The 20,228-nt window shown below is 44.1% G+C and overlaps 1 protein-coding gene across 3 annotated transcripts in view; it reads right to left on the bottom strand.

Annotated features, from left to right (window-relative positions):
• EFEMP2 (EGF containing fibulin extracellular matrix protein 2) overlaps nucleotides 1-19,974 on the bottom strand; it is a 40,994-nt gene extending 21,020 nt beyond the window's left edge. Inside the window, exons 1-9 of one of the 3 annotated variants that reach the window (XM_075326401.1) lie at nucleotides 19,715-19,974; nucleotides 19,440-19,537; nucleotides 18,595-18,675; nucleotides 9,530-9,578; nucleotides 9,102-9,335; nucleotides 7,944-8,066; nucleotides 2,791-2,907; nucleotides 2,368-2,487; nucleotides 313-432 (exon numbers count right to left, since the gene is read on the bottom strand). In XM_075326401.1, the coding sequence (XP_075182516.1) occupies nucleotides 313-432; nucleotides 2,368-2,487; nucleotides 2,791-2,907; nucleotides 7,944-8,066; nucleotides 9,102-9,335; nucleotides 9,530-9,578; nucleotides 18,595-18,675 (844 nt within the window). In that variant the 5' untranslated portion in view covers nucleotides 19,440-19,537; nucleotides 19,715-19,974. Of the gene's footprint in view, nucleotides 1-312; nucleotides 433-2,367; nucleotides 2,488-2,790; nucleotides 2,908-7,943; nucleotides 8,067-9,101; nucleotides 9,336-9,529; nucleotides 9,579-18,594; nucleotides 18,676-19,338; nucleotides 19,382-19,439; nucleotides 19,538-19,714 lie in introns of those variants that run through there. The other 2 variants (XM_075326400.1, XM_075326403.1) reach the window with 2 other exon arrangements.
• Nucleotides 19,975-20,228: the final 254 nt, after the last annotated feature.

The raw sequence follows: 20,228 nt of genomic DNA, 5'->3' as shown, positions 1-20,228 counted from the left end.
CCATTTTCTCCTGCATTTCATGAATTGTTCTGGAGTTATGCTCTTTATATATCATCTTAATTATTTTGCATGGCATTTACCATAGCCATGCTTGTTTGGAATTTTGTTTTGATATATTATTAACCCTATAACAGTCAAAGTCGCCGAAGCCATCCATAGATGTAACGATGTCGCTGCCAATGCGACCTTCCAATTTTTAGATATTTGTAAACGCTCCTGATTAAGGAGGTTATCGACTTTTTATGTAATAGAATATGACTTGTATATTGTGAATATTGATTTATTTTCTTAAAAAGCGAAGATCGTCCTCACCTTGACACAGACGAGTGCCCAACAACTGGTATCCATCTGGACAAATGCAGGAGAAGCGCCCGGGCTCGTTCACACACTGATGCTGGCACAAGTAGCTGGAGTAGCTGCACTCATCAATATCTAGATTAAAAAACAATTATTATTAATTAGTAATGTAAAGCAGAACATCATTTTACAACAATTGGAAGAAAAAATATAGTCTCAGTTCCCACTAAGTATTTATGTGGGAAAATTCGAAAGCACTGGAGGCTCAGACTTGAATATGGTTTTCTGTAAAATAACTTGTCCCTTCCCATTGGCTTCCACTAGGTTAAAATAATAAACTCAGGTGCTGATCACCCTCCCCAAGTCCAGCGGTGCATCTCCGCAGCTGACAACACAGCAACAGCACGTGTGAACCCTGCAGCCAATCACTTGCCTTATGCTGTTTACATCGGTATCACTGCAAAGTACAAGGCAGCACAGAGATGGAACGTTGGACCTGGGGAGAGTGAGTAACACATAATGTCACGGTCGTCTATCTGCTAAAAGACTTTAGTGACGGGTTCTGGGTCTGTCTCACTTTACCTGGTAAGGCTACTTTCACACATCCGGTTTTTGCTCTGCGGCACAATGCGGCGCTCTGCAGAAAAACCGCAACCGTTTTTTTTGCCGCCGGTTGCGGTTTTTTTTGCATAGACTTACATTAGTGCCGTATTGTACCGCATGGGCTTGCGTTCGGTCCGGTTTTTGCCGCATGCGGCAGATTTAGCCGATGCCGCGGCCGGATGGAACGTTGCCTGCAACGTTTTTTGCTCCGGCAAAAAAACCGCATCGCGCCGCATCCGGCCGCTGTGGCGCATTTTTCAATGCATGCCTATGGACGCCGAATGCGGCGCGATGCGGAAAAAAACGCATGCGGCCGCCGCATGCGGTTTCTTCCACTGCGCATGCTCAGTAGCATGCCGCAACCGGAAAAAAATGGACGGGCCGCATGTAAAAACTTATGCAAAGGATGCGGTGTTTTCGCCGCATCCGTTGCATAGGTTTCACAGCCAGATTGAGCCGCACTGCTCAAACCGGATGTGTGAAAGTAGCCTAAGACTCTGATATGTAAATGTGGTTTTCTTTCCTTTGGAAATGAGAGGGTTAATGTCAGTTTGCTTTCCAGCAGCCTCAGACTCCTGATCAGGTGTTTCCGGTTTGGACCACTCCCAGTCCCTTTATATACCTTGTGCTACCAGCAGAGGGTACTGGTTATTCCTAATTCATTTGGATTCTGGTCTTGGAGGAGGAAGGAGCGGCTGAAACCCTCTCTTGAAGTTGCGGTGCTGACTGGAGCAGTCTATTGTGCTGTTTTCCCCTCGTCTGTCTTCCTTTCCTGGTGTGTTGTTTCAGTGCAGCGGTGGGGCTAGTGTCCATCACCTGCTCACTCCCTAGCCAGGACTATTGTAGAATCACTCAGGGCTTCAGGTTCCTGCTCGGCAACAGGTGAGGAACCTGTATAGGGACTGGCTAGGAGTGCAAGGTACAGTGGCAGGTAAGTGAGGATGTGCCCATCTTCCCTCTCATTAGCGCTAGGGCCTACCATTGTTAGTGTCCAAGGTGTACCCCTTGTTTGTCGTAGTGTTACCCCTGTTTTGTTGTGTATTTGGCCTCCCGCCGGACCTCCCCTAGTCCGTGTGTAACAAGTAATTGTAGGATAACCCTTTTAAAAGGGTTGTCTAACTAAAAAAAAAATATGTAAATACTTATTTATATTACAAAGATGTATTTGTATTAAAATGCCTTGCTCTGAAAATATGAGTAGGTTCCAACAGAACCGGAGAGTTTCCGGTATCGGTACATCATCACTGCTATGTATACAGGGGGTGGTTCACGTCAATAACCAATCCAGCCTCCTTCTCGGGCATATGTATATTCTATATATTACACACTCCATATGTTCTGCTTAGCTACTGCGGCCAGTCTGCCCCCTTCACATACACTGGTCACGTGTCAAACCCAAACCAAAAGTGGATGGGGGTTGAGAAACTTACATTATGTGGATCAAAACAAACAGACTGTGATACGTACCATTACAGGTATACCCATCATTGTCCAACTCAAAGCCCTGATTACAGCGGCACAGAAAGGTGCCGTAGGTGTTATAGCAGCGCTGTTGGCAGGGGGCGCCCATGGAGCACTCGTTGACATCTGTATGTGATAATACAACGGTTACATGTGATTAGCATGTTAATTTTCGTGATTCTGTACAATGAAATGGTTAAAAACACACTTTTGGACTAAATACATAACCACTATGTGAAAAAACTAAACTGGCCGACTAGCTGGGTGTGGCGGCCTCCAGACTCTCCCCCCAACACATGATGTTGGAAATGAAGGCTCGGCCCCCGATATGGAGGACGTTGTTGCAGTTATGCACCATTTGAAGGGCATATATGGCATTATATTTTTTTTTACTGAAAAGGTCCAAAATCCCGTTTCTGCTGTTCTCACCTACACACGAGCGGTTGTTAGATGCCAGCTGGAATCCCGGCTCACACTGACAGGTGAAGGATCCCGGGGAGTTCACGCAGCGGTGCTGACAGTATCTGTAGCGGCATTCATCAATGTCTGCAATGAGGGGAAAAATAAGGGTGATTACAAGGGTCAAATTGTTTGAAACGTAAGAGGTGATTATTATATACTCTCAATCACTGAACTCGTGAAAAAACTATGTGATGGAATTTTGTAGATTTTTTTTTTAGGCTAGGTCCACATTTCCGTTTTGTCATCAGTCACATGCGATGCTTGACGCTTGTGACTGATGCGTTGTACAACGGATGACAAGAATTGGAATTCATTGTCATCATAAAGCGGATTCCGTTGTAAAACGTGAGAGAGAGAACGATCAGCTGATCGTTCACAATAGCCGGCCGCTGGCTTTTAAGAGCGAACAGATGATCTCCCGGCGGCCGGCTATTGTGAACGATCAGCTGATCGCTCTGATTAGCCGGCCGCCGGGTGATCAGCTGATCACTTACAGAAGCCGTACGCCGAGTGATCAGCTGACCGCTCACAGAAGGCAGCTGCCAGGCAATCAGTCGATCGTTCAGTTGCCGAGAGAGCGCATGCGCAGCGAAATCAAAAGGATTCCGCTGCTCAAAAAATGCTACATGCTACGTTCCTGCCACCTGACGGTCAGTCGTTCCACGACTGATCAGTCGGGCGGCGGATGCAACGCAGTCACAATCCGCCGCTCATACAAGTCTATAGGAACAACGGAATCCGCCAAACGGATTCCGTTGTTTATCAGAGCGGCGGATTGCAACTGATGCAAAACGGAAATTTGGACATAGCCTTACTCGGCCTCCATAGGCTTTTTCTTGACTGTGCTTTGACCCCTTTGTGTGACGTTTAGTGAATTATTTTAGTGTCATTAGATTAGTTAGAAATTAATGGATTAGGTGCTTTGGGCTGAGGAGATTTTCTTAACACAGAGAGTGTGGTGGTGTCCATAGCAGCCAATCAGAGCATAGCTTCCATTTTATCTAAGCAGTATAAGAAATGAAAACTCCCCTATGATTGGTTGCTATGGGCAGTAACGGCAGATTTTTTTTTTTTTTTCCTGACTGAGTTCATAACAATATAGTGGTGTTTAAAGCAACCAATCATAGAACAGCTTTCTTTTTACCTCAGGAGTATAAGAACTGAAAATTGCACTGTGATTGGTTGCTATGGGCAGTAAAGCCAGACCCTTTATTTTTTTTTTTTACTGAGTGCATAGGAGTGTGGTGGTGTTTATAACAACCAGTCAGAGCACAGCTTTCTTTTTACCTCAGCATTATAAGAACTGTTAGCTGCACTGTGATTGGTTGCTATCGGCAGTGAAGGCAGATTTTTTTTTTTTTAGACTGAGTTCATAATTGTGGTGGTTTTCTCAGCAACCAATCAAATCACAGTTTTCTTTTTACCTCAGCAGTAGAACTGAGTGCTGCACTGTGATTGGTTGCTATGGGCAGTAAAGGCAGATTCTTTTTAGACTGAGTTCATAGGAGTGTGGTGGTGTTTATAGGAACCAATCAGAGCACAGCTTTCTTTTTACCTCAGCTGCATAAGAACTAAAAGCTGCACTGTGATTGGTTGTTATAAGCAGTAAAGGCAGATTTTCTTCTAGACAGAGTTCATAAGAGTGTGGTGCTTACCACAATTCCTTTCAGTATTTAGTGTTTGTGGTGCATTAAGCGTCTGTTTTAGAGTTGAGCGAGTATTTGTACTCCCTATGCTGTTAGTGAGTACTGTCCGCTACTCGCATATTCGTTACAAGTAGCGGGCGCAATGTAAGTCAATAGGAAATACTCGCTAAGTAGCGAGTAACCCGAAAGCCATACTATTCGTGCGAGTAGCGAACAGTACGGCTTTCAGGCTACTTGCTACTTAGCGAGTATTTCCCATTTGACTTGCGTTGTGCCCGCTACTCGTAACGAATATGCAAGTAGCGGACAGTACTCACTAAAGGGTGCTTTGCACGCTGCAACATCGCTAGCGATTGCTAGCGATGTCGCGAGCGATAGAACCCGCCACCCTTCGTTCATGCGACATGTGGTGATCGCTGCCGAAGCGAACAATATCGCTACGGCAGCGTCACACGCACATACCTTTTCAGCGACGTCGCTGTTGCTGCCGAACAATCCCTCCTTCAAGGGGGAGGTGCGTTCGGCGTCAAAGCGATGTCACAAAATGGCCGCCCAATAGAAGAAGAGGGGAGGAGATGAGCGGCCGGAACATGCCGCCCACCTCCTTCCTTCCTCCTTTCCGATGGACGCAGGAGGATGATGTTCGTCGTTCCTGCGGTGTCACACACAAAGATGTGTGGTGCCGCAGTAACGACGAACAACCTGCAAAATGAAACACCAACGACATTAAGATTTGGAGCGACGTGTCAACGATCAACGATGTTTGCCGTTTTTGCCGCTGCGATGTCGCTAACGACGCTGGATGTGCATCACAAACACCGTGACCCCGACGATATATCGTTAGCGATGTCGCAGCATGTAAAGCACCCTTAACAGCATAGTATGAATAGTTAACTACTCGCTCAACACTAGTCTGTTTCTAACAATGTGATTGAAATAGCTAAGATGGGGGGCTACTTTTGAACTTATTTTGTAGTGAAGAAACATAACGGATTTTGTTAGAAAAGCTGCTTCAACAAAAAGACTTGGTGTTCCTTGAAGAAGTTTCGCGTAGGAAAACACACTTTGTGTGCAATATACCGCTAAAGAGATTTTTCCTAAGGATATATGCCCACGATCAGGACCCACTGCATCTTGTATGTGGCTGGTCCTGACCTGCGGGGCTGCGAGTCTACTCCGCAGGACACCGCAATTGCCCAACCCACGATCAGGGTTCGGGGCGCTGCGGTCTCTTTCTTGTGTTCTCCCTGCAGAAAATGTTTGCGATTCTGTAGCAAACAATTGACATACTTGTTGCTCGGAAAGCCACAGCACAGGTCAGTTTACGCTGCGGGTCATACACGCACAGTGGGCATGGGATTTCCATAAATCCCTTCCACTGTGCTTGTACTGTTCATCGCAGCATTTTGGACGCAGCTGAAACATGCTGTGTCCAAAACGCTGTGATCCCTGATCGTGGGCACACACCCTAAAGCGTTCATTTCAGTCTTTTAATTGGACAGTGCCTAGTTTTGGTACGGAGGTCACATCAAGCAAGTGAAATGCCCCTTTTTTTTTTTTTTTTTTTTTGTTTATTCTTCTTGGAGTTTTACAAAACTTTCTCAGGAAAAAAAAAGCTCAAAAAACCTTTCCATTAAGATTGAATTGGAAGAGTTTTTCAATAGCTTTTGAAGCAGTGATAGTAGTGAAGAATTTCCACTCACCTGAGAAAAAAAATTGGTGTGAACGTATCCTAAGGCCGGTGTCACACTTGCGAGTGCCTCACGTGTATCTTGCGCGAGTCTCGCGTTGCATCACCCGACACAGACTCACACTCTCCTCACAGGAGCGGGTCCTTTGCATGCATCTCTATGCAACCGACTCACTCCTGTGAGGAGAGTGAGAGTCTGTGTCGGGTGATGCAACACGAGACGCGCGTGAGATACACGCGAGGCACTCGCAAGTGTCACACCGGCCTAATTCCAAAAATCACCCTACTGATGAGTATGTCAACTGGAGGGATTGTGGAGTCATCCGATCTACAATTCTTCCCTTCTATACTTAGTGGAGGAAGCATCCTTATCCTGACTCCATTATTTGGGCCAACTGTTACAGTATGGCTGGAAACACATCTATGCGAGTAAAATCGGACCGAGTTGGCTGAAAAAAACTCGGCTGATTTTAGTTCACGTTAGGTCAGAGTGCAACGCAAGTGCGATGCTTTTTCTGAATAAATTAATGATTTTACTAGCGTGTGTAATGCGTGTGTAATGCATATTTTTTACTATGTCATCTGCCATTCAGCTCTGCTACATGGCCGCTGACAGCAGACACAGACAGCCATGTAGCAGAGCTGAATGGCAGATGACAGCAGACACAGACAGAGCCGCACAATCAGAATGAACTCGGGTGAACTTCACCCGACTTAATTGTCATGCTGCGGCTCTGTCTGTGTCGCGTCCTGATTAGCGGTCAACCTCAGTGACAGCTCAGCTGATCGCGATACTCACCTCAGTTGCTGCATGGAGCTGACAGGAGCGGCGGTGTCTTCTGCAGCTCCTGCCACCTTCATGCAGCAGAGCTGGAAGCGACGCTGGACCATCCTGGATTACGCCGGACATGGAGGGCTTTTTGGGGCTTATTAAATTGTTGAACCAGGGAATATATTAGTGTTTTTTATTTCTAACAAAGGATTTTTTCAGGTGTGTGTGTTTATTTACTGTAGCTTAAAGATTAATCATGGAAGGAATCTCATAGACGCCTGACATGATTAATCTAGGAGTTATTGGCAGCTATGCGCCTGTGGGCGGGTAAAGCAGGGAATACGAGATTGTTTAATGAGCGGCCGGCTTTTTCAAAATAGTAAAAGCCGCCGCAGCAGTGTAAATGCCGTGCAGCGCCGCTCCGGGGATCGGGGAACAGTGAGTATGAGAGAGGAGGGGAAAATGACCGACAGACTGTGAGAGAGGGACAGAGATAGTGACGGACCGACAGAGAGAGAATAGAGACCGAGAGGGAGAGACCGACTGACGGAGAATAGTGATTGACAGACATTGTGACACATCACTCGTTTCCAGTGTTTTAGGAAACATGCGAGAAATGTATTTAGAAAATCGGATGTCACTAGGATGGTGTGAGTGCTGTCCCGTGACATCCGATTTTTTTTTTTTAATTTTTTTTTTTTTTTTTTTACACGCTCCCATAGACTTGCATTGGAGAGACTCGCAGTAGAAACTCGCAAAAAAGCAGCATGCTGCGATTTTTTTTCTCAGTCCGATTTGGACTGAGAAAAAAATCGCAGATGAGATGAATCATTCACTAACATGTGTCCGATTCCAATGCGAGATTTTCTCGCATTGCTCTACTGCGAGAAACTCGCAAGTGAGAAGCAGTCCTATGGACCATACTTGGATAAAGCGGCTGCCTTCTGTGTAGATTGGATGATACATAGGATCTATGATGAGAAACGTACAAGCAGCGCAGAATTATACTCACCAACACACTCATTTCCAATCTTCCTGTAGCCTTCTGGACACTTACAATGGAATCCACCAGGGATGTTTATGCACTCTTGGCTGGGAAGACAGTCATCCATTTCATATTCACATTCATTTACATCTGGGGCAAAAAAAAAAAAAAGAAGAAAAAAATCAATCTTTCCAACCCGCATATCCTGCTGCTACATGGTGACACATTATAATCTATCAATAACAATAATAGGAGGGGACCTCAAAGATTAAAGGGGTTGTCCTCTACCTTGACATTGATGTATTATCCTTAAGATAGGTCATCAATGTCTGATTGGCCGGGGTCCGACACATCTCAGTCCCGGAGGCTGCAGCAGGTGACCGGAAATGCTCAGTTCTGGAGCTTCTCCGTCTTCTGATAGCAGCCGCGGGAGAGTACTGCACATCCGCTTGCCATTCTAATCAATAGAAGACGGATGCGCAGTACCCAGCCTCGGACACTATCAGAAGACTGAGCAGCGCCGGAACTGGAGATTTCCGGCCACCTGCTGCCGCCGCCGGGACCGAGATCAGCTGATTGGTGGTGGTGCAGGGTGTCTAACCGCAGCGAATCAGACATTGATGACCTATCCTAAGGATAGGCTATCAATGTCAAATCAGTGGACAACCCCTTTAAGTTATTTATTTACTCCTTTATATAGCGCCATTAATTCCACAGTGCTTTACAGACATAATCACTCACAATCTAGATTACATAAGTTTTGGGGGTGATGGAGGAAACCCATGCAAGCACAGGTTTAAAGATTAACAAGAAAAGTGCAATAAATTAGTGCTCAAAAAGACCTACCTAACCCCCTCCTATTTCTTATCAGTTGCACTATTTTCATTGGCAGGTCATAGTGATCACTAGGGGATCTGCCTGCTGAAAACCCCATTGATTCTAAAAATGGAGGGTCCAAATTCCTTTGTGCCCATGGAGCTTTAGTGAGCATGTGTGACCTCTAATCTATGGTCGCACATGCTCACTATCGCTACACAGGAATCTTTGTTTTTGCAATCCGGGAAGTTCCCAGCAGTCAGACCCCCAGTGATCGTATCCTGTGTACTGCGGATAGGTTTTTATGAGACCACCCACTTATGATGATTTATTACCAAGCGTGCCTAGAATACTTCTCACGTCACTCACCCACACACGTGCCTAGTCCTTGAGAGTCTGGCTGGTAACCATTTGGACATGGGTTGTCTCTCTGATCAACTCCAGGACCTGTGTTTGGGTTTGGTGCTCCTGCGGTCCCAGGGTCCGTATTAGAATCACTTATCACCGAGGCAGAGCGAGGAAGGCACAAGTAACCTCCATAATGATTAATACACTTCATTTCACCCTTGCAGGCATCAGGAATGGTCAAGCACTCGTTAATATCTGTAAAAGATGAAAATGTAGGTAGAATGACAGACATCAGGATTCTGGTACTCAATAGTATTTTGATATGACTATGTATATGTTATATATATATATATATATATATATATATATATATATATATATATATATATATATATATATATATATATAGTGTGTGTATATGTATGTATGTGACTCGATATACGCCGTACCTTTACAGTGCTGCCTTTCTGCATCCCACTCATAGCCATCCGTGCACTCCTAAACGTTAGAGAAGAATAAATAACTGCATTCAGATACATGTAATTGTATATGGCTTTGTGCTTTAAGCATTCATTTTCACCTTCTATAGAGAGTGATTTGGGTATTATGTTATTGCTGTGATTATTTTCCTAAAGATCACCCATATGTGAAGAACGCTATCAGTTTAGACTAGAATTTTCTGTGACAGCTTTTCCATTACATGCTATACATAGTAATTATTACTCTACCTCAAAGTTTTTCTTAAAGGAAATGCGTCCTAAAAATGCTTTATTGTATCAATCTGGTTTTATGTTAATGTATATTTTTTACAATTCTAGATCGTTTTATTTAAAGTTTCCATATCATTAAAGAAGTATCTTGTAATTTTCGCTCTAGCCACAAATACTTATACTAGCTAGACTCTGCAGGTGACTTTTTAGCAGTCTCATTATTATCACTGACAGGATTATAATAAAAGATAACGCTTCTATATACTGTAGATAACACTGGATCCACCATTCACAATAGGTGATGTCACAGCTTACCTCCTCCTGTTGTACAATGACTGATAACACCTCTATATATAGTAGATAACAGAAAATCCATAATTCACAGAAGCTGATTTCACAGCTCTCCTTCTTTGCCTATTTTACAATGACTGATAACACCTCTATATACAGTAGATAACACAGGATTTACCAATCACAATAGGTGATGTCACAGCTCGACTCCTCCTCATCTTATACAATGACTGATAACACCTCTATATACAGTAGATAACAGAAATTCCATAATTCACATGTGATGTCACAGCTCACCTCCTCTTCTCCTTGTACAATGACTGCTAACACCTATTTACAGTAGATATTCACAGCATCTATAATTCACAGGTGATTTCACAGCTCACCTCCTCTTCACCTTGTACAATGACTGATAACACCTCTATACAGTAGATATTCACAGCATCCATAATTCACAGGTGATGTCACAGCTCACCTCCTCCTCTTGTACAATGACTGATATTCACAGCATCCATAATTCACAGTAGGTGATGTCACAGCTCACCTCCTCCCCCTCCCTTTGCAATAATCTTTGTCCAAATCAGAGCATGCCTAGAAAGCTCTCCTCTACAAGCCAATAAGTCACATAAATACATCTGCATTTGAAGCTCTGCCCCTTTTGTAACTACCAGGATTAATATATGGGAGGGAAACCACCATTATCAGTATTTTTGTTACATTTTTGGAGAGGAAACTGCGTAAGTTTTTGAAGAGGTTTCTGGTGGTCCCTTAGGGTGCATTCACACCGAGGGGTTTTTTTTTTTTTTTTGCAGTGTTTTCGGAGCAAAAACATTTTTAACTCCTTGTGGCTTTTATAGAGTTTGAATGCTAACTCCGCTTCTTGATATTTCTATTAGTGTCAAAGTGGGGAAGTAGAAAATTTGGAAATGGAAATATGGGACAAGAATGGAGGGATTTTGGAAAGCTATTTGCAGAGATACTGGTATTTTCTTTTTACACAGCAATGACAGACACAAAAAAATAACAGGAAGGATGGAGACCTGGTGTCAGATCTGAACAATGGATTGGAAATATTATAGGGGTGGCTCTGTAAAATACGTGTAAGGTATTCCAAAGAACATAAATGGCACGCCCCGAAAATCTTTCACGCTGACATATTTATTATATAGACTATCCTGGCGGGCCCCCAGTGGACATTTATCACATTGAGTGCATGAAGCTGCCTTTTAAATCTGGGAAAGGGAAAAGGGTAATATCTATTGATTTCCTGTTATTCGTATAGCTCCAACATACTCCACAGCGCTGTCATTATACTCATCAGCTCCTCTCCATAATGGGTTTTTACAAAATAATTTTCTCTATTGCATACATTTTAATTGCAAATTTACAGGTTTTTTTTACTGCCCCGCAATGCCTTGTACTGTAGCACTGACATCTTGAGTTGAAAGGAAAACTATCCTTTCACACAAAACCAGCAGTATAGCCTGATCTTGCTACCCGCTTCCTTAATAGGATAAAACACATACCAGTCTAATATCTAGGAACTTTCCTGATTCTCATGCTCTGTAACTTGTCATCCACTCATTTTGAGCTGATGGTTCCATTTCATGTGCATTCTGCCGGCACTATAGGTGCTGGAACATCATTTCCTTCACTTAGCAGCATAGTACTGCACCTACCATTGCCAGATGGCTTGCCTGTCAAATCGATATTCTGTCTCTGTGTTATACCTCTATGGCGTTTGATGGATAGGAAAGCAGGAGCAGAGAAACAAAGGCCGGCCCTAACGTATTATAATGTCTGTAAAGCACTGAGAAATATGTTAGTGCTATACAAGTAAAATAAGACCCATTCCTATTCCTTTTGGAAAGACAATGACCCTCCCCCACTTCCTGTAGAGAATCAAAAACCCACTATCACTTCCTGTAAAGAATCAAAGACCTATCCCCACTTCCTGTAGAGAATCAAAGACCCGCCCCCACTTCTTGTAGATCAACTAAAAGTGGCTCCCAGTTCTTGTAGAGAGGCAAAGGTCTGCCCCAATTCCTGTACATAAAGCCTCTTCTAAACCTAAACTTGATGTAGAGAGACAAAGAGCTATCCCCATTTCCTGTAAAGAGAATTACCCATCCCCACTTCCTGTAGAGAAAAGCAAAGACATACCCTCACTTCCCATAGAAAGACCAAAACCTGCCCCTACTTCCTGTGGATAGACTAAGGCTGGCATCCTCTTCCCATAATAAGAGACAAAGATCCATCCCCAATTCCTGTAGAGAGAAAAAGATCTGCCCCAATTTCTGTATAGGCACATGCACCAACCTCTATTTCTTGTAGAGAGACACAGACTCGCCCCCACTTCCTGTAGAGAATCAAAGACCTACCCCACTTCCTGTAGAGAATCAAAGACCTACCCAACTTCCTGTAGAGAATCAAAGATGTGCCCCCAATTCCTGCAGAGAATCAAAGACATGCCCCCAATTCCTGTAGAGAATCAAAGATGTGCCCCCAATTCCTGCAGAGAATCAAAGACATGCCCCCAATTCCTGTAGAGAATCAAAGATGTGCCCCCAATTCCTCTATAGACATAGACCCACTCCAATTTCTTGTAGAGAGACACAGGCTCGCGCCCACTTCCTGCAGAGAATCAAAGACCTTCCCCCACTTCCTGTAGAGAATCAAAGACATGCCCCCAATTCCTGTAGAGAATCATAGACCTGCCTCCACTTCCTCCAGAGAATCAAAGACTTGCCCTACCTTCCTATAGAATCAAAGACCTGCCTCCACATCCTGTAGAGAATCAAAGACTTACCCCCACTTCCTGTAGAATCAAAGACTTTCCCCCACTTCTGTAGAATCAAAGACCTGCCTCCACTTCCTGTAGAAAATCAAAGACCCACCCTTACTTCCCATAGAGACAAAGTGCTGCCCACACTCTCTGTACATAGACAAAACCCTGCCCCTCTTCTCATAGAAACACAAAGACCCACCCGCTATTCCTGTTATATATCTCAGTGTCTGCTGTTACAGATGGATTACACTTGACAACAGGCTGTAAACCGCAAAATGTGCTGCCCCCGTGCCAGCAGCCGGGCTGCTCGGATCCGCGGTGGCTCGAGGGGTTTCCAGACCCGGGGGATGTGCGGCCACTCATATGAAGGGGGGGTATTTACAGGGGATTGTGTTAGTTTGTGACGCCACCCGTGGTATGTGGTAATGTGGAGTACCACCGCTGCAATTAGGAGTACCCGGGGGTGATGGAATGGGGCAACCAGGTGTTGTGACCCTCCACGGGTAGGGGGGAATACTCCGGGGCTCGGTGATGGTGTAAGGAGAGTGCCGTCGGGTGTGAAGGGGTCACTTGCGTACTCACTCAGTCCATTAAGCTGACACCGACAACTGGATAAACCAAAGTTCTGGACATCGCTGCCGCTGAGGGGAGCTAGTTCGGGTCCTGTCCCCAATGGTGTTGCCTGGTGATCTGTGACCTGCCTCCTGGCACTAAGTTCACTTCTCTGTTGGTCCCGGTAGTATGAAACTTGCCGGGTCCCGCTCCCCACTATGGCTAAGTGTGGGAGCTTGCTCTCAGGGTTCACACTTGGGATTTTCTGGACCGTTTTAGTGGAAACTCCTATCCCCCACGTTGCTCTAGTACCCCGATTTTGGAGCGGGTGGAGAACGGATATTGAAGGCTCCGTTCTCATCGGGTAAATTGTCAGGTTGCCTGAAGCTACTCCCTGACCTAGGGTACACGTACCCCGTCGTGCCCTGGTCCCAGCCCGGTGATGGTGCAAGGCCGCCAGCTGTCCTCCTCAACAGATCCGTGCCCCTTGCCACGCTCCCCTGCGACCGGGGCTCCTCTAGGCCCAGACCACCGTCTGCTACCTAGATAGTTTCCTAGGAGCCCTTCTCCTGACCTCCTCTGTCCTTCACTTCCAAAACAACACTCTACTCCTGACCTCCCCTCGCCAACACCCCAAGTGGGCGACCCTATTCCACTCAGGCCGTCCACTGGTGTGTTTCGTGGGTGTGGTGCAGCGTGTATCTAAGGTTTTGATTAGCTGATGTAGGCAACACCATGTAGTTGGGGACCCATAACCAAGAAGGAGGTAGATATTGCACAGGAGGGCAGATTGTGCAATACCCTGTGATGACCTGATAGTCCAGGGGCGTCACAAAAATATAACAGATATTTAATATCTGATATTGATGACCCAAGATAGGTCATCAGTACCAAAAGACAGGCCAGCCTCTTTAATAGAGGCGATTTTCTAATAACATTAAGAAAAATATTTTTCTATTGAACTTGTCATTTGCTTTTCCTATAAAAGAGTCCAGGATTTGACGCCTTTGATCTAGAGGCCAACAGACAGAAGCACATCTTACAGTGCCTCATGCAACTTCTATACTGCAAAATGATCCAGTTTCAGCAGTGATACTTATTTTGATATCACATATCAAGGATCAAGCGGTTTTTTTTACAAGTGTGATTAAAAGCTTTGTAGTCTGTGGAGTCTACTTGTTTCATGACTGTAAAACTATGGCTTAAGCCCAACACAACATTACAAATGCTGTTATTAACTATAGATACGATTCCCCCCACGATGGAAGCAAAAAAAAAAGTGACTCATGGAGTACAAGAACAGGCTGTAAATTTTCAATTTTGGTCAATTAGTTCACATGTGTTGTAAAAGTTTAAAACGAAAAAAATACTTCTGTTACAATAATCCTCTACAAAAGCCATATGAGATATTACTAGTTTATGAAGATCCTAAATATTTTTTTTTTTGTATTAGATTGGGCTAACTAAGACAGTAATTTGGTAAAAAAAAAAAAAAAAAAAAATGGAGGCTTTTTTTCCTTGACAAGCTGGTTGGCACAGAACTGGAAAAAGAACATAGCCAATGCATGTTTTTTTTAAGTGATAGAGATGAGCAAAACAATTAGCAGAAGCCTGGTCCGGTCACCAAGGCCGTGCCCCGTTGCAGCCGGATTAGAGTCCTATGAACTTCTCCATCTGCTGACATCCTCTGGGCCCCTCTTTGGTTAGTAGGCCCTATGATGTTATAATTTTGCATGGGCTTACTAATCAGAAGACGTGTCCAGGACACCAGCAGTAAGGAGGTTTGCAGTACTCTGGTCTGGCTACTACGAGGTACCGGTGTGGTCGATGGACTACGGACCTACAAAAATTGTTTTATCCAATTGGAAAAAAATATCTGTATATGTATTCTTAATCTGAATCTAATATATAAAGCTCAGTGTGTGTGTGTGTGTGTGTGTGTGTGTGTCCGTCCGTGTCCGTGTCCATGTCCGCTAAAGGAATTTGCACCGTCGCATTTACAATCACGAAATTTTTCACATGTCCCATGTGACCCAGGGAACGTCATAGACTATTTTTGACGGGAAAATTTAACCCCGCACTTTACAGTTACTCTCCAAACTCCTGCCTCCATTAAACTGAATGGAGGTGGGAGCTACAGGCTATTAATAGCAACTGTCAGTGGTTGCTATAGGAACAAAATAAACTGTTAGTATAAAAAGCTTATGTGTGAGGTAATAAGATGTGAGTGGAGAAGACAGACAGAGAGACAGACAGAGACACAGACCTGGAAAGAGACAGACCTGGAAAGAGACAGACCTGGAAAGAGACAGACCTGGAAAGAGACAGACCTGGAAAGAGACAGATGAGGAAAAGGAGAGACAGACAGACACACACATTGAGACAGACACAGATAGAGAGAGACAGACAGACAGAGATGGAGATAGATAGACTGATACAAATACAGACAGAGACAGAGACATAGACACAGACAGACAAAGAAATACAGACAGAGAGACAGACAGCGACACACAGACAGAGACTGGGAGAGAAACATAGAGACAGTTACTATCCCGGGCAACGCCGGGTACTACAGCTAGTCTATGTATATAAATGGAACTTACTAAAAAAATTGAAATTAGATTTATCAATACTTGAGAAAGCAGAAAGTCACTGCCCAATACCTATGAATTTACAGTTAAAGTTTTCTCATAGATCCTAATCAATAGTAATTCACAGAGGTATCTAAATCAAAGGTTTATTAAGTTTATGGACATACATTTTACAAAAAAACAAAAACAAATACACTGACAATTTTCCCAACTTTGTGTACCTATATCTAAAAGCCCCTATTTTTCCCTATTTTTTTTTTTTTCTGGTACTGCCTATTTTGTGGGGGTTGGCACCCTAAGGGACCGCCGATACTTGGTGCCCCCACTCTGCGATGACTTTCCCCACCTATTTCTTCCCTAATGCTATCTGCATTTTCAAGGAAAGAAATAGGCACCTGTGCAGATTAGTTGGAAAAGTATGATCAGATAGGATAGAATTCATATCTTTTCACCAGTTATGAGGGAAATTATAGGTTTTCATACAACGTGTTGACCCACTTAATGGACTTAAGGGGGCTTTACACGCAACGACATAGCTAACGATATGTCGTCGGGGTCACGGAATTCGTAACGCACATCCGGTGTCGTTAGCGACGTCGTTACATGTAACAGCTACGAGCGAGTGTTAACGATCAAAAATAGTCACCTAATCGTTGACACGTTGTTCATTTTCAAAATCTCGTTGGTCGTTGTGGACACAGGTTGTTCATCGTTCCTGAGGCAGCACACATAGCTACATGTGACACCCCGGGAATGACGAACAACAACGTACCTGCGTCCTCCGGCAACGAGGTGGGCGTGTCATTAATGCGGCTGCTCTCCGCCCCTCCGCTTGTATTGGTCGGCCGCTGTGTGACGTCGCTGTGATGGCGCATGAACCTCCCCCTTATCAAAGAGGTTGTTCGCCGCCCACAGCGACGTCGCTAGGAAGGTAAGTACGTGTGACGGGTGTTAGCAATATTGCGCGCCACGGGCAGCGATTTGCCCATGACGCACAAACGACGGGGGCGAGTGCTTTCACGAGCGACATCGCTAACGATGTCGCTGCGTGTAAAGCAGCCTTAACCCAAATAGAACGACCCCTATTTCTTACCTTCAAAAAGGCAGATAGCAGTAAGGAAGAAATAGGTAGGGAAAGTCGTCACGGAGTGGGGGCACCAATTATCGGCGGTCCCTTAGGGTGCCAACCGCCACAAGATAGGCAGTACCAGAAAAATTAGGGAAAAATAGGGGCTCTTAGCTATAGGGACACAAAGTTGGGAAAATTGTCAGTGTATTTATTTTTGTTTTTTGTAAAATGCATGTCCATAAACTTAATAAACCTTTGATTTAGATACCTCTGCCCAATACCTATGATGGCGTTTATCTCCCAAGAGAGAAAAATTAAGCATTTGAATTCAAAATGCCTGTTTTTAAACTCCCCTGACAACTGTTGGTTGGCCCCTTTGTTTCACATCGAGCTTTTGAATTCAAACTGCCTGATCCTTCTCTCCCCCAACTGTCGCGTGAGAGTCGGTTGGCCCCTTCGTTTCAAATCGGTCGTTTGAACTCAAACTGCCTGATCCTGTACTCTCCCAACTGTCAACTGTCGCATTAGAGTTGGTTGGTCCCTTCGTTTCAAATTGGGCTGATCTTAACTCCCCCAACTGTCGGTTGACCCTTGTGTTACAAATAGGGAGTTTGAATTCAAACTGCTGATCCTTAACTCTCCCAACTGTCAACTGTCGCATAAGAGTCGGTTGGCCCCATCACTTCAAATTGGGTGTTTGAAATCAAACCGTCTGATGCTTAACGCCCCCAACTGTCAACTGTTGCGTGAGAGTTGGTTGGCCCCTTTGTTTCATGGTCTGATTAAAGTTTCCTTTAGGCTACGTTCACACATCAGTTTTTTGGCATCAGACACAATCCGGCGTGTGCCTGATGCAACGGATCCGGCACAGAATATGCAAAAACGAATGCGCCTGATCCTTTTTTTTTTTTTTTTATAATGGATCCGGTATACCTGATCCGTCAACAAACGGATCCGGTGCATCCGTTTATTGCATCCGTTTCGTCCATTTTTTTGCTGGATCCGTTTTATTCAATAAATTGGAGCATGCTCAGTTTAAAAAAACGGATCCGGCGGCCGCATCTGTTTTTTTGCCGGATCCAGCGTCCATAGGCTTCCATTGTAAATCACGCCTGATACGGGTTTTTTTCAGAGACAAAAAACGTTCAATGAGACGTTCCATCCGGCCGCCGCATTGAGTAATTACGCTGGATCCGTCAAAAGCCGGATGCAACGCAAGGCCATCAGGCACAATCCGACGCTAATAAAAATCAATGGGGATAAAACGGGTCCGGCGTTGGATCCATTTTATCCGTTTTTTTCTGGATTGTGCCTGATGCCAAAAAACTGATGTGTGAACGTAGCCTTAGGGAGCATTAGGGACCAGAGGTAGTAGCTTAAGCAGAAGGAGATATTGCTCTGATTCAGCCCCTCCACAAAACCTAAGTGGGAGAGATATCTCTAGATAACTGTCAACTAAATTGACAGTCATGTCATCAGCTCTATTACACAGGTATACATGAAGGCAGATTACCGTGAAGGTGTTTGCCTCCTCTGTCTCTTGTTGGATGCTGGGAACCAGAAGGACTCCAAGTAGTAAAAAGAAATACATCATCTAGAAGAATAAAAAAAATAAAATAAAATAAAATTACTACAGTAGCTTTCCTAAACACAACCACTCTCCTTCCTTATATTATAGACTATAAAACCCAAAGAAGGCTTAAACAAATTGGATGTTTTTTCCCTTTCAATCAAAAAGATCTTGTGATATTTGATTTTTTTGTCATTTTTAGTAGAAACATTTGTTCTCTTATCAGCTAATTTTCAGATAATTATAGCTGGAAATGTCATGAACTTGAATGGCACAAGAAGTTTACTGTGGGAAACTGACTTCTTGTGAGGTCACAGCTTTATCTGAAATGTTTCCCGTTCAGAAACCCTTTGTACCCATACACGTGAGAACTTTTTAAAGCTCTAATCATACTTTCACCCCTACAATCTTCACTTGGGACCCCTATTTGAAGAAATAAAGGTGAGCATTATTGATGACAAGCAGCTACAGATAAGACTTTCACCCTTTCCTGACCGTTCATCAATAACGCCGGAGAAATTCTGATTTCCAACAGAACCAACGCCATGTTCACCACCGTGAGTTATCCTCCCGTATGAAGGTGTATTAATTGGGCAACAGATGCGAAAATATAACAATCCCTCGGACCTTGAGTTCATCCATAACATACAATAAAAACACATGATGTATATAACAAGGACAAGGCACCTGAACTTAAAGACTTATCCGGAGCAGCTTCTGTTGGCTGTCATTATTTACTTTTACACAATTGTCAACTTTTGGACTTCTTTACGATGCTGGGAATTTACCGTGAAATTCTAAAAAGTTGTATCAACACCATCTAAATCCATCACTTTATCAAGGTAGTCCTTTCCTTTATGAGACGTTATTCCATGCATAATTCGCTCTTAAACACGAGAATCTTAATTTTAGCCAATCTACAAAATTTTACAGAGTTTCAATTACAGGTAAGGTATGTGATTTGTTTTTTTTATATGGTGATCTTCTAAGAGAAGAAAGGATAAATAGAATTTATTCTATGGGAAGAGAAGGAATAAGTAGACAGAGAGACGTGCGTACTTACAGGTCTTTATGATGAATGAGCGCAGCCGGTTCACTTTCTTGCAAAGTTTCTTCTTCGCTCTCGTAGAGCGACACTCCCCCCAGTACTAAATGTCTCCCTTGTTCACTTCCTCTTGGTGCGCCTGTCTCCCCTCCTTCTCTAACACTATGCCAGGAGTTGTCTCTTTCTCCTTTCCCCCTTTCTCGCAGTCTTACACACTCTGACTTCTCAAGTCTACTCCCACCCTGTGTGTTTAAGCTCTCGCTACTTCTATCTCTCTGTCTCTTTTTTTTTTTTTTTCCCCTCTCTCCAAATTCCTGACTTTCTGCCAATCCCTCCCTACTTTCCAGTAAAAATCCCCCCCACACCTGGTTTTACTTAAACACAGACACACAGCTCTTTCATGTCCAGCTGTTCACCCCCATCTGGGTCCCCACCCATTAACCACCACTAGAGACCTGTGTCACAACTTCTTCCCCTGGAGATCCCCACGACTCTTATTATTCATTCCTAATATAGAAACCCCCCCCCCCCC

This window comes from Anomaloglossus baeobatrachus, chromosome 10 (genome assembly GCF_048569485.1).
Source record: "Anomaloglossus baeobatrachus isolate aAnoBae1 chromosome 10, aAnoBae1.hap1, whole genome shotgun sequence".
NCBI classification, from domain to species: domain Eukaryota; kingdom Metazoa; phylum Chordata; class Amphibia; order Anura; family Aromobatidae; genus Anomaloglossus; species Anomaloglossus baeobatrachus.
The sequence above is the reverse complement of the archived record's forward strand: the minus strand, read 5'-3'. Positions and strand labels throughout refer to the sequence as shown.